A 13,733-nucleotide genomic window follows, 5' to 3' on the forward strand; every position below is an offset into this window, starting at 1 on the left:
GTAAGTTGTAGTCATCTGTCCACTTACTGTAACCATCCCTTCTCCATGGCTCCAGAGATAGTTTCTGAGCTGGAAAAGTCATGAGGTTATATTGGGTACTGGTTTCCCCAGGGTTGGGTGGGGTGAACTTTTCAAAAGTGCATATTGAGGTAAAAAACCCAACACTTTATATACCTCCCTCTAGGCAGGTATGTAGCCTCTGCCCCACTTATCTGTATGAACTTGTAGTTGGTCTTTCTGGAGCTTGCCAGAGTAGGGGAAGGTTGCTCCTTCAGGACTCTGGACAGAACTCTCATTTTTGGCTTCCATTCTCTGATTCTCAGCCATACAGCTGGGTTGGACATGGTCTGAAACTCCAGGGGCAAGTACTTTGAAGGTCTTTTTGGATCTGGACCCCAAACCAAAACTCCCCCTTTAGCAAACTGCAAAATTACAGGCAGAAAGACCAGGAAGTAACTTGTAGGAAAGATGAAATGGGGTCTACCCAAGTTAGGAGGCCCAGATTCCCATTTCAGCTCTGTCAGGAACATGCTGTATAATCTTAGGCCTCCGTTTTCCCATGTACAGCAGATATCAAGAGGACTACAGATCAACCCTGTGACTTTCCAATTGTTTTTCTTATCTCTTCTCTCCCAGAGAAAAGCTGTGTCCCCCCTCCATTGTCATGCAACTGAGCAAGTAAGTTCCTGTGGGGTGCTATCGTGTGCTGCCCTTGCCCTGGGACCAAGCACTGCCTGGGGAGCGCGTGCAGTAGTACTTGCTCACCACATGCCTACACTGGTCACACTTGACCGTGCAGCACCACTGGAATTTGCAGTTACAGCTGCTTATAGCCTCAGTTCTCTTCTCTTCCACCTGCAGGCCACACTCTGTACACAAGCGCCCGCAGCTGCATTGCTCCCACCTGGATGTATTGTGGCTGTTCTGCAGACACTCCCGACCCTCTGTGCCATAGATGCCCAAGCTGGAGTTGCGGGTACAGTAATCAGGCGATTCCTCTAAAAAGATCAGCTCAGCTTCTGCACTAGGAAGGAAGGCCTCAGTGGGTGCCCAGTGGCCCTCGGCACTGTTCCCAGCCCTTAGCCGCCGCTTATCCATCTCAATTTTCAGTGCCTGGTCATACTTGGCCTTTAGGTAGTTGCCCATCTCCCGGAAGTTAGCCAGCTGCAGCCAGCATGTCTGGATGCTACAGCTCCCCGAGATGCCATGACATTTGCAAGTCCTTTTCATGGTGGCTCTCACTGCCTTCACAGAGAGAGAAAGAGAGAGGGAGGACAAAAGATTGGCTCTGGGTAGAGAAGACCAAAGGCTAGCAATTAATGGAATATTTTAGAGTTGTGCTTCTTAACTTTAGAGTACATTAGAATTATGAGGGAGGCCCGTAAGAAGATCTGGGCCCTACCTCATATCTTCTCAATTAGGAAGTTCAGAGGTTTAAAGGCCATGGTATTGGTGATTTTAACGTTCCCCTGAGTGATTCTTATGGAAGAAGTGAGGCAAGTGTTGAGAAGGTTACTGAAGTCAGGTAACCTAGGCTGAAGGCCTAACTTCATCACTTGTGAACTTGTTTCTCTTTCTGCCCATAAGAATAAGAATGATCAAGAAAGTAATTTGTAAATTAAAAATGAAAAACATGATCATTGGCACTGTTATTGTGTTGAAGCTGGGGGCTAGAGTATTTGTGGGTATTTGGATTTGTCTTTTGGGCCCTCTCCCGGAGGGAAGGAAGCTCTGAACCCCTACCCCCAAGGTGATTACCCATGGTTGTAATTGTCTTGAAAACCTCTTCCCTTTGCCATGGGCAACCAGGACATCTAGGTATAGGTTCAAAGGGAAATTTCTATGCTCTTAGCTTCTAATACAACTAGACTCCAGATTTCAGTTCAGAACACTCCAAGGATTGCTACCCCACCAAAAGTCTTGAGGGAGATTAGACCTTCCAGAGAAGCTTAGATCAGTCCCAACCCCTCCAAGCCCAGAAAGACATTAGGACATAGGTTGTATGATAAACCCCTGTTAATTTCCTAGAAATGCAGTTGAAATGGTTAAAATTTTAAGTCATGAAAGCAAGGCCTTTGTTCTGTGTTCTCAGAAACCTGCCTGTAGAAGGAGTTAGCATATAAGGTTTAGTGATAAAAGGACTAGACTAAAAGATCTGTGTTCATTGCCTGGTTCTGATACTTGTTAGTTGTATTGCCTTGGCCAAGCCACGGCTCTGCCTTAACTGGCTTTGTCATCCAGAGAATGGGGGTAGCTATCCCAGTCCTGCTGGATGGTGTGAGGATGAAACATGTATGAGACAGCTCTTGGTAAGTTGTGAAGGTCTGTATGGATGTGAGGCTTTTGTAAATACTGAGCCTGTTGGCTCATTGGTCAACTCTTATACGTACCAGCCTGCCTGCCCTGTTGTTATGAAGATTCATCAGGGCTCTGGCATCCTTCCCCTTCTCCAGACTGTCCACGAAGAGTTTGGAGATTCTTTCCCCAAACTCTACATTGTCGCTGCAGCCTCCCCAGATCCAGCCATGGCCTCCTACACATAAGGAAAGAATAAGTTCTGTGTATAGCTTCCTGCTAAGTCCCTGGAGAAGAGTCAAGGTCATTTTAGCTGACATAGACAGACCATCCCCAAGAGTCCTAGAAGTGTGTATAGCTATAGCTAAAGGTGAGACAGGGAGGGAATTCCCTGGTAGTCCAGTGGTTAGGACTCCGCACTCTCAGTGCCAAGGCCGGGGTTCAATCCCTGGTCAGGGAACTGAGATCCTGCAAGCCACGCAGGGCGGCCAAAAAAAAAGGAAAAAGGTGAAACAGGGAAATGGAGGTATTTTGGGTGGGGGTCGGGGGGAGTCCTATTCCCAAAGCCAACTGCCCACCCTTCAGGTACTCCCCAACTCTAGACAGTTCAACTCTATACCCAAAGTAAAGGTAGGCACGCTGGGGCTGGCCTAGAGGATCTCAAATGTTCACTGCAGTTCAAACATTCTAGAATTCTGTACCATTATGCTACAGTAGTCTTGTTAGAGCCACCTCCTCCCTCATTAGTGACAAATCTAAGTCTCTTAGGCTGTCTGCAGATAATTGGGTAGCTCTGGATTATGCACAAGTCATTCTAAGCCTGAAATACAAGGGTTAGCTTTAAACTCTCTTTGGCCTCCTCCTTCCTAGATGCCTTGTTGGCTTTAGAGCTTGGTGCTACTTGCTGGTCCCAGAATCATGGATCCAGCTCAGTTCTTACGAGGGTCTAGATCTAGGAGCTCCCACCAATGAAGCTGCTGCTAGAGTCTAGGGGTTTGAAGAAGCTGTGTCCCTCAGCCTTTCCCTGGAAGAGTTTAGCCTATGCTCAGCTCTATACCCTTCACCTCTTCCCACCCCCATCAGAGAGCACAACTTACCTGTTTTTCCATTTTTTGACTCATCACAGCCACAGTTTTCAAAGTCGCCCATGCTACAGTTCTTGGTGATGGTGTACATGACTCCAGCAGAGCTGATAGCATGAATGAAGGAAGTCTCCCTGGTGGCTTTGGAAAGAAAGAGGGGGCTGGAAACTAGGACCCTGATGACCCAAAGAAGAGTTTTTGGAAAAGAAATGCCATTTCATTTCTCTCTCCTGTCCCCCTCCCTCTTTGGGTTTATTAAGAGAATGCTCTTCTACTTGAGAGAACAGTGCATGCCTTTCCAGCATCCTTACTTCATCCAGGCAAGAACGAGCATCCCCATGCTACAGATGGGGAAAGTAAAACCCAGAGGTAGAGTGATGAGACCAAGGCCACTCTCCTCACCAGTTATGGTGTTGGGACCAGGACACTATCCCCCTGATATCCAGCCTAGGCCTCTGTTCATTAGCCATTGCTTCTTGTCCTTAGGCAGTGAGGACTCAGAGCTATGAGGCTGGCTTATGAAAGTGAGAAGGGTATTTTCTTCTCTCTGACATGGAGTTGGAGCCATGTAATAATCATCATGATAATACCTACCACTTACTGAGCTTGTATCTTCCTAACTCTTTATAAACGTTGTCCCATTTTACTTCTCATCCTATTTGTATACCCCACAGGAAGATACTTTTTTTCCTATCTTCTTTACTTCCTTCCCCCTAGTTTTCTCAGGCAACTCTTCATTAATAGTTTCTACATAAACAACTTTCATGCAAACTACTATACATAGTTACAAACAACTGCTCACACACACAGACACACACACACACACACACACATACACTCAAGTTGAAGCATAGCTCAATGTGTGATCTCTCAGTTTCTCTGTTGTTGGGATTTTATGACAGTTGAAACTCCCTTAGGGGCTGCAAACACAGAGCCCTTTCCCCACTTTTGTTTCATGCAAATCAGTACAAGATAAGTGTGTACAAACACAAATACAGACATGCATTAAAAAATAGAGTTATTACATTTCTATAGAGATACCTTTGTATTCACCTCATTCAACCCTCACAACACTCCTGGTGAGCTAAACAGCTGACCTTATTGACCCAAATGACAGCACTGAGGTTGAGAGAGGGAGAAGTAACTCACTTGAGGTCACACAACAAGGAAGTGGCAGATCACTGCTAACTTTTTCATTGCACTGTACACATACATGTTACACATACATATATACTTCAAGCCCAACTTCATGGACATATACCCCCTTGTACAGGTGCACAAACTTACCACTTCTCAGCCTGTTGTGAGTGGAAAGCTGGAGAGCATTTTCAGGGCAGTTCCAGCGTTCCCAAGCAAATTGGAACTTACACTCCTCAATGCCACTCTGGGCACCCAGGGCTACACTGGTGGTGTAGGTCAGATAGGCCTGGCAGAGGGAAAAGGATGTGAGCTTCAACCCTGGCTCTAGTCAGGTCATCTGGGTCAGAGGGTGCAAGCAAGACTCAAATGGGTTAGCTCTCCATTAGGGAATAATCAATCATAGGTTCCTCTGGGTGGGTGACTTCTGGCACTATCTCCCTTCCCCTTTTTTCCTTCCCCAAAAGAGTTCCCTTAGGAACCTGGATGGGTAAAAACAGGAGCAGGAGATCATCCTACCTTGGGACCTGTTATCAGGAAATTGTTCACTGACCTACCAAAAAGAGAAAAAGTGAGGTAATGGTGAATGGGGATGAGGTAGTAGAAGCTTCCTTGGTGAGGAGGGGTGGTGGGGGGGAGGGAGAGGGAAGGACTTACCAGGCAGAGGCACTGAAGGTTGCATAGCATATGCCCACAGCCACCCTGAGCATAAACAAGTCCCCCATGGCCCTTCCCACCCCCAGGGGACCAAGTCTAGCCCAGGGCCAAGTCCAGAGAAGTGAGGAGAGGGCAGGATCTTTCTCAGTATTTATGTAGGGAAATGCTGAATGGCCAAGGGGGAAAAAATCAACAGCTCTTCTCATTTGTCCCTCACTGGCAGGGCTGTAGGAGCCACTGACCCAATGGGGGACCAGGGAGGAGGGACTCAGCCCAAAGCCTCCAAGGGAAGCCCCGCCCTGCCCCGCCCTGCCAGCCCTTCTTCCCTCCCAGGCTGACAGATGGGCTGAGGCCTTTCCCTACCCAGGAGGTTTCTACCCTCTATAAGTCAGACTTTTGTCTCTTCCTGCTTGAGGGCTCATTTTTCAGAATCTTGTAGCCCAGAGCAAGCAAGTTTCTTAGCTCTGCTAATTCTAAAGATAGGTCATCTATCCCTCAAAGTTACAGCGTCCTCACCCGTTAATAAGACCCCACTCCTTACCCTGCCTTCCTCCTCAAGGTGTTAATAATTATAGAGGAACTCTACTTGGGGCCCTCTCCTACTCATTTTACCCAAGCAACCAAGGGCACCATTCCTACCTCCTCCCTTGGTGACTGTAAAGTCACGTGGGACCCTGGAGCAGACACACTTCAGAGGCCACCTCTCAACAGTCCCTTCTACCATATTCTACCAAAGTAAGTTCTGGTAAATTTCCTTCATTCCTAGTAGGTCTACCATTTTATATTTGTTAGAGCTCTAGTTTGTTAACTGCTTGTATATGTGAGAATCAACCTTTGGGCCACCCAGGGCTATATTTCAGAAGACTGATGCCTTTCTTTCTGATAGCACTTTGTTGCTAGGACATAAGCTCCTTAGGCAGGAATCTGTCTTTAAGATTCACTTTGTATTCTTAGTGCTGAAGAAGATGCCTGGATGAATGAACAAATGAGTGAAGGAATGAATGAATAAAAGAACTTGTGGCCCCTAGGAAGAACCCGAAGCAATACTAGGTAGGGTCAGGGACTGCAAGGAAGGGGTGGAGACCTTCCTTGGTTGGTGAAACTCTTTTCTAAGGCTGGGGAAGGCAGGCTAAAGAGATGCAGAGGAAAGTACAAACCGGAAGTTACAGTCCTAACTCATTACTCTGTGACCACAATCCAGATCACTTCACAGCACCCTGGACTGGATTTGGATGAGAAAGGGAGCTCAGAAATCCCCCCACCAAAGGAGTTCCAGGGGCCAAGGAGTCCCCAGGCCTTTTTAGAGCAGTGAACTCAAAGTGTGCGCTGGGATTAGTGTCAGCCTGCAAACTATTATCTTTATGTGAGAAGATAAGTACAGAAATGAAAATGTTTAGAAATTTTTATAGCAGTTTGACAGAGTGATTTTAGATATGTTGAAATCTTATAAGAAATTTGGGCTCCTATTCTGGGTCTTTTTTTCTGTTTCATTTTTCTAGGAGGATGGGTATGAATGTCTCAAATGCAAAATGTCCTTAATGGACTAAAGCTCTGGCTCTCAGCCCAGCAAGCTCTCTTCCTTTCCTTGCTTGTGGGATTCTCTCCTTGGGGAAGAGAGGTGTCCCACACTGAGTTACTTGGGAAAAGCACACTGAGTTTTGCCTCAGTGGCCTTTTCTGTTTCCTACTTTTCCCAATCAAGAATCTAATATTTACACCTGAAACTGATTTAATATTGTAACTGAATGATACTTAAAAAAAAGAATCTATTGTTTAATTTTCACTTCTTAAGACAGCAGAGTTGATTTCCATGCCACTGACTGTGTGTTCAGAACAGGGGTCACATTAGACCCAAGGAATCTCCCATACCTCTTAAAAGAGTTTCAGGAGTGATCCCACATTCACTTCCTGTGTATGAGTGGCTGGGTCTTATTCTTCTGTGCTCCCCATAGCACTTGGCTTTAGTTGGTACTCTATAAACATATTCTTTAATTTTCTAGGAAGGAGAGGGGACGGTGGTGAGCTTTTTGTGTGTAACCTTTGTGCGTGCTCCTGCTCACGTTCTCTAAAGATCATATAAATTCTCTAAAAGGAATTTAGGATGTTAAAGAAAGGCCTCTGCTCCAGGTATTAGGAGCCTTGGATGTTGGCCACTAATTTATTATGTGACCCTGGGCAAGCTATTTACTGTCATGTGGACTCAATTACTTCATTTGAAAAATGAGAGAGTTGGGAAGATGTTGAGTGTTGAATAACCTCTAAGGATTCTACCAGCTCTCTTACAAGCTATAATCCTAATTTTATGATTTACAAAATTTATTAACCCCAGAGGTGATTGTAGGCCAGAGATGGGAAAGTCTTGTCTTCTCCAGCTGTCAGCATGGGAATCTTATGTATCTTTAAATCCTTCAGTTGACCATCTGGATAAGCCTGTGAGATGGATACCTGGAGGGCAACCAATGGCTTCTTCAGAGTGCTTTGGGACTCTGTCTACATAAGACCATTGTGCTGGACTGATCATAGTCATTCATTGTGGTAGAGGGTCTCCTGGAGGGAGAGAAGAGCCAGAGATTGGTGCTCCACACTGAAGTTTACACATCATTTGTAGCCAGCTTGTGCATCCATTTCCTTAACCTCAGCTCTATTATCTCATTAGTTTTTAAGTGACGATTCAATTCTTTCAACTGTTGGTTTCTCTCTTCTGGGAATGGAAATCAGGAACTGAAGACCAGAGTAGACGACAATAGTGGAGGTAGAGTGGGCCTATGACCAGACAGAATAGTAGTATATCTGAGCTAGTGGTGTGCTGGTAGATATTCAACAACCAGTTTCTGTGTGATAGGAGACATGATTGGTAGTGTTTGCTGATTTGCATGGTGTAAATACTTCCACCATGGCTGATTTCAAACTACCATTGTGGACTTGGGAAGAGACAAATAGTGGCACATCATTATACAGTATTTTTATCGTAGGTATAATAGATGTAATTAACCTTAAGGGTATAGATAATAGTAAAATCTAGTAAAATAATAAGGAAGTGATAAATTTTGACTACTTATCTTTGTTTTTGTTTGGCCATGTCATGCAGCTTATGGGATTTTAGTTCCCTGACCAAGGATCGAACCCCAGGCCCCGGCAGTGAGAGCACTGAGTCCTAACCACTGCACGGCCAGGGAATTCCTTTTTATTTTCCCCTTTGTTTTTAATATAATTAATTTATTTATAAGTTTAATTGTAAGTTTGTATAATTTAATTTTAATAACAGCTGTGTTTAACAACCAGTTTGCAAAATTCCTAAAAATTTCACAATAGGTTCTCTGAAACTGGACAAGCTGCCTCCCACCACACCGCTGGATCCCTGTATCCTCCCTCTAGGCTACTGGGAGGTAAAGTGCAAAAGATTTCTCTGTAGAATTTAACACCAAATATTTGTTTGTTCCAGTTATGTGCAAGGCTTTAACCTTTGCTGAGCCAAAGTCTTGCTATCTGCCCTCAAGGAGCTTAGTATCTAGTAAAAAGGAGATAAGGTCTGTATCTAACTATAATGTAGGGCATCGAGTGGTAGGTGGAATGCAATGAATAAAGGCACTGTATTCCACTGGAATGGTATTCATAGAGCTAGAGAGGAGTAGGACGGGTTGATCCTGAAGGCCCCTTCCACCTCATGTTCCAGGATGTTGAGATACCAGGAGTCTTAGGGGAACACAGGGGGCAGTAATCAGTGAGGAGTAAGCCAGAGTCACCCTTGCTGTGCCCAGCTTCAGGAAATCTAGAGGCCATTTATGGAGGCATAGAGTGTCTGAGCTAGAGGCTCCCATTTTTACAAGGATATAACTGAGGCCCAGAGAGAGAGGATTTACTCAGGGTTACAGAGTGAGTTGGGGCCAAGAGAGCCTTGATGCTACCATCCTGGTTTGCCCAGGACTGAGGTGTTTCCCGTGGTATGGGACTTTCAGTGCTTAAACCAGAACAGTCTTGGGCAAACCAGGATGGTTGGTCACCCTGCGGTAATGGTGGTGTGCATCCTAAGCTAATGCTTCTTCCAGATGTGCATTCTCACTAAACTCCCCAGATCCCTGGTTCCTCCACATTTCTTTTCCAGGCTCCTTTTTCAGGGCTCTGAGACTAGAGGGGCTGCTTAGACTATGGAGCAAGTTGGGGGGTGTGGGAGTTGAGTGAGAGGGTGGAGAGAGGGTGGAGATGGCTGGAGAATGCCAGAAGAGAAAGAGATAGGATTTCTGACTTTTAACACTCCTCTGCTAATTAGATAAGGGGTGGAGATGGGGGGTAGAGAGAATGAGCCTCCATGCATATTCTTCTGAGCAGTGACACTGAGCAGAGCTCAGGAATTTTTAATCTCTGGTCTCCACCCCTCCTCCCTGGAAGCTTGTCTCTTCCCACCCCCTGGTGACTCCCAGTCCAAATGCCACAGCTGCTTGAGCTCCTGACCCTCCCTTTGACCCCCCCAATTTAGCCTCAATGACTTGCAAAGTTCCTCAACAATATACCCAGGGAAGGAAGAGGAGAATACTTCAATTTTCCCTTTGAGATCTAGGTTTCCAAGTGTGGGAAAGAAAATAGGCCTTCCTGTGTGGAAAATGGGAGCAGTTGCTGGAACACATGGGCCTGTGAGGGCTGGGGTACATTAGAGGGGTTAAATCTGCAAGCCATGACTAGCTGTTTCTTGCTTGAAGGTATATTTCCTTCATCAGTTGGGAAGCTCCTTAGGGCTTGCCCTTGTCAATCCCAGCCACACAGGAATCTCTCCAAGGTTAGCAGAATATGCTCCCATCAGCTGAGGTGCCCAGGTGGCAGAAGCTGCATCATCATTAGCCTAGAAAGGTTTGGAGTTGGAGGGGCTCATCCAAGGAGAGATTTTGGTTGGCTAAAACCCCTTTATTATATTTTTTATTCTCTCACTGTCCAAAACTCCCATCTCTGGACATTAGATAGGGCACAGAAGTTCCAAGTTAATGTTTCTTGATTGATTGTTGTCGAAGAAAGTACGGAGATGATTGTGGAATTTTATTAGTTTTCAGAGAAGTATGCATCCATCTATCCATTTATTTATTCTAAAAATATTTACCTACTTAGTTCAGGCTAGTATTCAACACTTATGGGTCTAAGATGAATTATCATTACTTGTTTTTATCCTGGAGGAGCTCTTAGTCTGGTCTGAGAAAAGTCTGGTCTGAGAAAAGCTTAAATAATTTATAACAATACAGTGAGATAAAGTACTCTGGAAAAGTTGGAGGGGGAGTAAGGATAATGAGTAAATCTCCATAGACAAGGACTTCTGATAGAGACCTGCCATCTGGTGGCGATGAATGGTACAACATGCTCTTTGTTGCTCTGATGTGGGATTCAGTATTGCAAATTTCAGCCTTTATTGAGCACCTGCCCAATGGGTAGCCAGCCCAGTGGTTGGCACTGCGATGCATATACATTAAAGCTTCTAAGATGACATTGGTCCTTAAAAAAACTTGCAGTGTGCTTGTGGATATAAAGCATAATTGAAAAAGTTATCAAGCAAACAACATTATATTTGATATACACACATGAACAAATATACATTAAAAATATGTAAATGATTAATAATTGTTACCAAAAAGTAAACAAAATGGAAATATGTAAAGTAAAAAATGAGAGTCTCAAAAAAAAAAGAGAGTCTCCCCCATCCCACTCCCTGTGAGTAACCATTATGAACAGTTTAGTGTGGATTCTTTGCATGTACAAATGTTGGTAAATACATACATAATTTAAAAAATAGAATTGTGTTGTTATTCCTCAATTTTGTTTTTAAACTTTTATATCATGGACCCCTTTCTGTGATACTACATATTAATCTAACTTGTTTTCTCTTAATTTTTATATTAAATAAAAAATTAAGCATGTTAATATGAGTAAGTAGTCTATAAGGTTTGTTAGGAAAAGCAGCAGCCTCAACTACACCCACACCGTCCTCTCAAGAAGCAGCAACTTTCAATTCTTTTATCTGCTGCTATTAGTGTTATCTCCATGTTTCTAAAAAGCCTATTCGTGTTCTATTTATTGTTTTTTTTTTCAATTTTAGGTATTATTTGTTGAATTCCCACCATGGATGATGAGGATTGGCCTTTCTTTTCTTTTCCCATTTACCAAATACAAATGCACCTTTCTCATCTTTCCATCTCCTCGTATAGTTAAATTTACTTAGGTCAATATTGAATGTTTACATTATGATCATGTGTACTATTTAGAGGACAGTCATGTAATAAATCAGGCTTACTTTTCTTTCCCTACATGTCTTTTTGTTTTCCCTGGAATTAATAATTATCTGTTTTTGTTTGCTTAGTTTTCTATGTAAATTCTGCCCTTACCCAAAAGACCTCTCATTTAACTCTCAGACTTGCTCCAATCTGGCCTAGTTACTTCTCTGCATACTGCATAGCTGTCATCCTAGTGTCTTCTTTCACCATCAGCACGAGGGTTCACTTTGCTTCTCCACTTTGTTGCACATCCTGTTTCTTAAATCTTATGTCTTTTTATCTTAGTTTACTCCCTCATTTTGGTAGATAACATTTCAGTAGCTTCCTGAGAAAGGGTGCATAGGAAGCAAATTTTTTGAGACCTCACATATCCAAAATGTTTTATTCTACTCTCACTTGATTGATATTTAAAATTTTTAAATTACTCTTTTGGTAAGGTATAGAATTGTAGATTGGAAATAATTTTCCTAAAGAATGTTGAGGTAAGTGTTCCAATGTCTTCTAGTTTCCAAGGTTGCTGTTGAGAAATCTTATGCTGTATTGAATGCTAATCTTTTGTAGGTTACCTGTTCTTCTCCCCACCCTCCTTAGAAGCTTTTGGAAACTTTTCTTTATCCCCAGCACACTGAAGTTTCGCAATGATGTGGCATTGGTGTAGAACTTTTTCATTTTTTGTGTTTAGTACTCACGAACTCTTTCAATCTGTAAACATGTCTTTTTGGACTGGTAAACTTTCTTATATTATTTCTTTTTTTTTTTTTTTTCTTATATTATTTCTTTGATAATTTCTTTCATTTTCTATGTTTTCTTTTTCTACAATTATTTTTTGTGTGTGTGTTTGGGGAGGCGGAGTTATCGAGCCTCCTGGACTGATCCTCTCATTTTATCTCTTCTTTCCTGTTTTCCATTTTTTTCGTTGTTTTATTTTCTAGGAGAAAATAAGAGTTTTCTCATATTCTTTGTTCTTGTTTCATGATCGCAATAAAAAAAAGTTTCTCAAGACTTTTTTTTCCTGGTTTCTCAAGACTTGTAAATTCAGTTGCTTTCCACCTTTCCAAATTTTGTTTTCCCTCTACTTTTGGCTCCTCTTTGACTTTGGAGTTTTGTGCTTAAAAAAAATCCCTTTACTATTTTGTGAGGAAGGGACAATAAGTGCATGTATTCAACCTGCAATGTTTAACTAGAATACACATACTTGTTGTTTTATGTCAGATTTCTTAAAAATAAAATTTAAATTGGGGAAGTGAAATGCAACTGGGATGGTCTGAGTAAGATCAACTTCTGCCAGTGCTTAGCAGGGACTATCTTCCAGCAGCTGACTTGATCTCTCCCTGCCCAACCCAGGAAATAGAACCAAGGAAAAATCAGGACAGATAATGAAAGGACCATTCTTAAGTACTTGGAACTATTAAAAAATGGAAGAGCAGATTTAACATTTTAGTTTTAACGTTATAGTGAACAGTGCTTCTTTCTAAATGTTTACAAACTTCTCTAACTTTTTCTTTCACGCTCACTGTTCCATTGAAACTACTTTAGATTACCAGTGATCTCCACATTGCCGAATCCAGAGTTGTTGTAGATCATTCAGTCTCCATCTTGTAACCTTCATTTCTTTCAGCTTCCAGGACTCCAGAGATGATTGGTTTCCCTTTTACCTCTGGCCACTCTGTCTCAGTCTGCTGGTTCCTCTTCATTTCTCAGACCTATCAATATTGGAGAGCACTGAGGCTCATTCCTCAGACATCTTCTATTTTTTTGTCTGTATTTACTCCCATATAGTGGCTATCCCAAAATTATATCTTTTTTCTTAAATTGTCCTCTTGTGCCTTTAAGAGCCAACCCTATTCTTGGGATGGCCCTCCTAAAATGAGAGGGAGATTGCTGCATGTCCTGCCAGACTCCAAAATTATATCTTTAGTCAGACCTCACCTATGCTCCAAACTTGTATATCCAGCTGTCTGCTGGGCATCCTCCAGGAAGGCCTAATTGGCTATCTAGCAGGCATTTCAAATGTGACATGTCCAAAACAGAGCTTCCCGTTCTCTTCCTCTTCACTCTCAATCTGATCCTCTAACCAGTCTTCCCATCTCAATAAATGGCAACTCTGTCTTTCAATTGTTAAGGGCAATTCTAGGCTCCTCTTCCTCACACCCCATATCTACTCTGATAGCAAATCTTACCAACACTAACATGCTAGATATTTTACATATTAATCTTGTTTATTGTCTGTTTCTCCCAACAGAACATAAACACCATGAAAACAGAATTTTGTCAATTTTAGTCACTGTTGTATCCTCAGGGCCTACAATAGTACC

General features: G+C 42.9%; 1 protein-coding gene and 1 non-coding gene across 2 annotated transcripts; both read right to left on the reverse strand.

Annotated features, from left to right (window-relative positions):
- Positions 1–264: 264 nt before the first annotated feature.
- WNT8A (Wnt family member 8A) lies at positions 265–5,434 on the reverse strand. The gene is made up of 6 exons (XM_032628008.1): positions 5,172–5,434; positions 5,034–5,067; positions 4,665–4,803; positions 3,393–3,518; positions 2,391–2,533; positions 265–1,245 (listed from the first exon to the last, which is right to left on the reverse strand). Exons 1-6 carry the CDS (start codon positions 5,375–5,377, stop codon positions 697–699), a joined length of 1,197 nt encoding a protein of 398 aa, XP_032483899.1. The 5' UTR covers positions 5,378–5,434; the 3' UTR covers positions 265–696.
- A 7,795-nt stretch (positions 5,435–13,229) lies between these two features.
- Positions 13,230–13,345, reverse strand: LOC116752428. Its single transcript, XR_004349499.1, has one exon.
- Positions 13,346–13,733: the final 388 nt, after the last annotated feature.

The sequence above is a fragment of the Phocoena sinus genome, chromosome 3 (genome assembly GCF_008692025.1).
Source record: "Phocoena sinus isolate mPhoSin1 chromosome 3, mPhoSin1.pri, whole genome shotgun sequence".
NCBI classification, from domain to species: Eukaryota; Metazoa; Chordata; class Mammalia; order Artiodactyla; family Phocoenidae; genus Phocoena; species Phocoena sinus.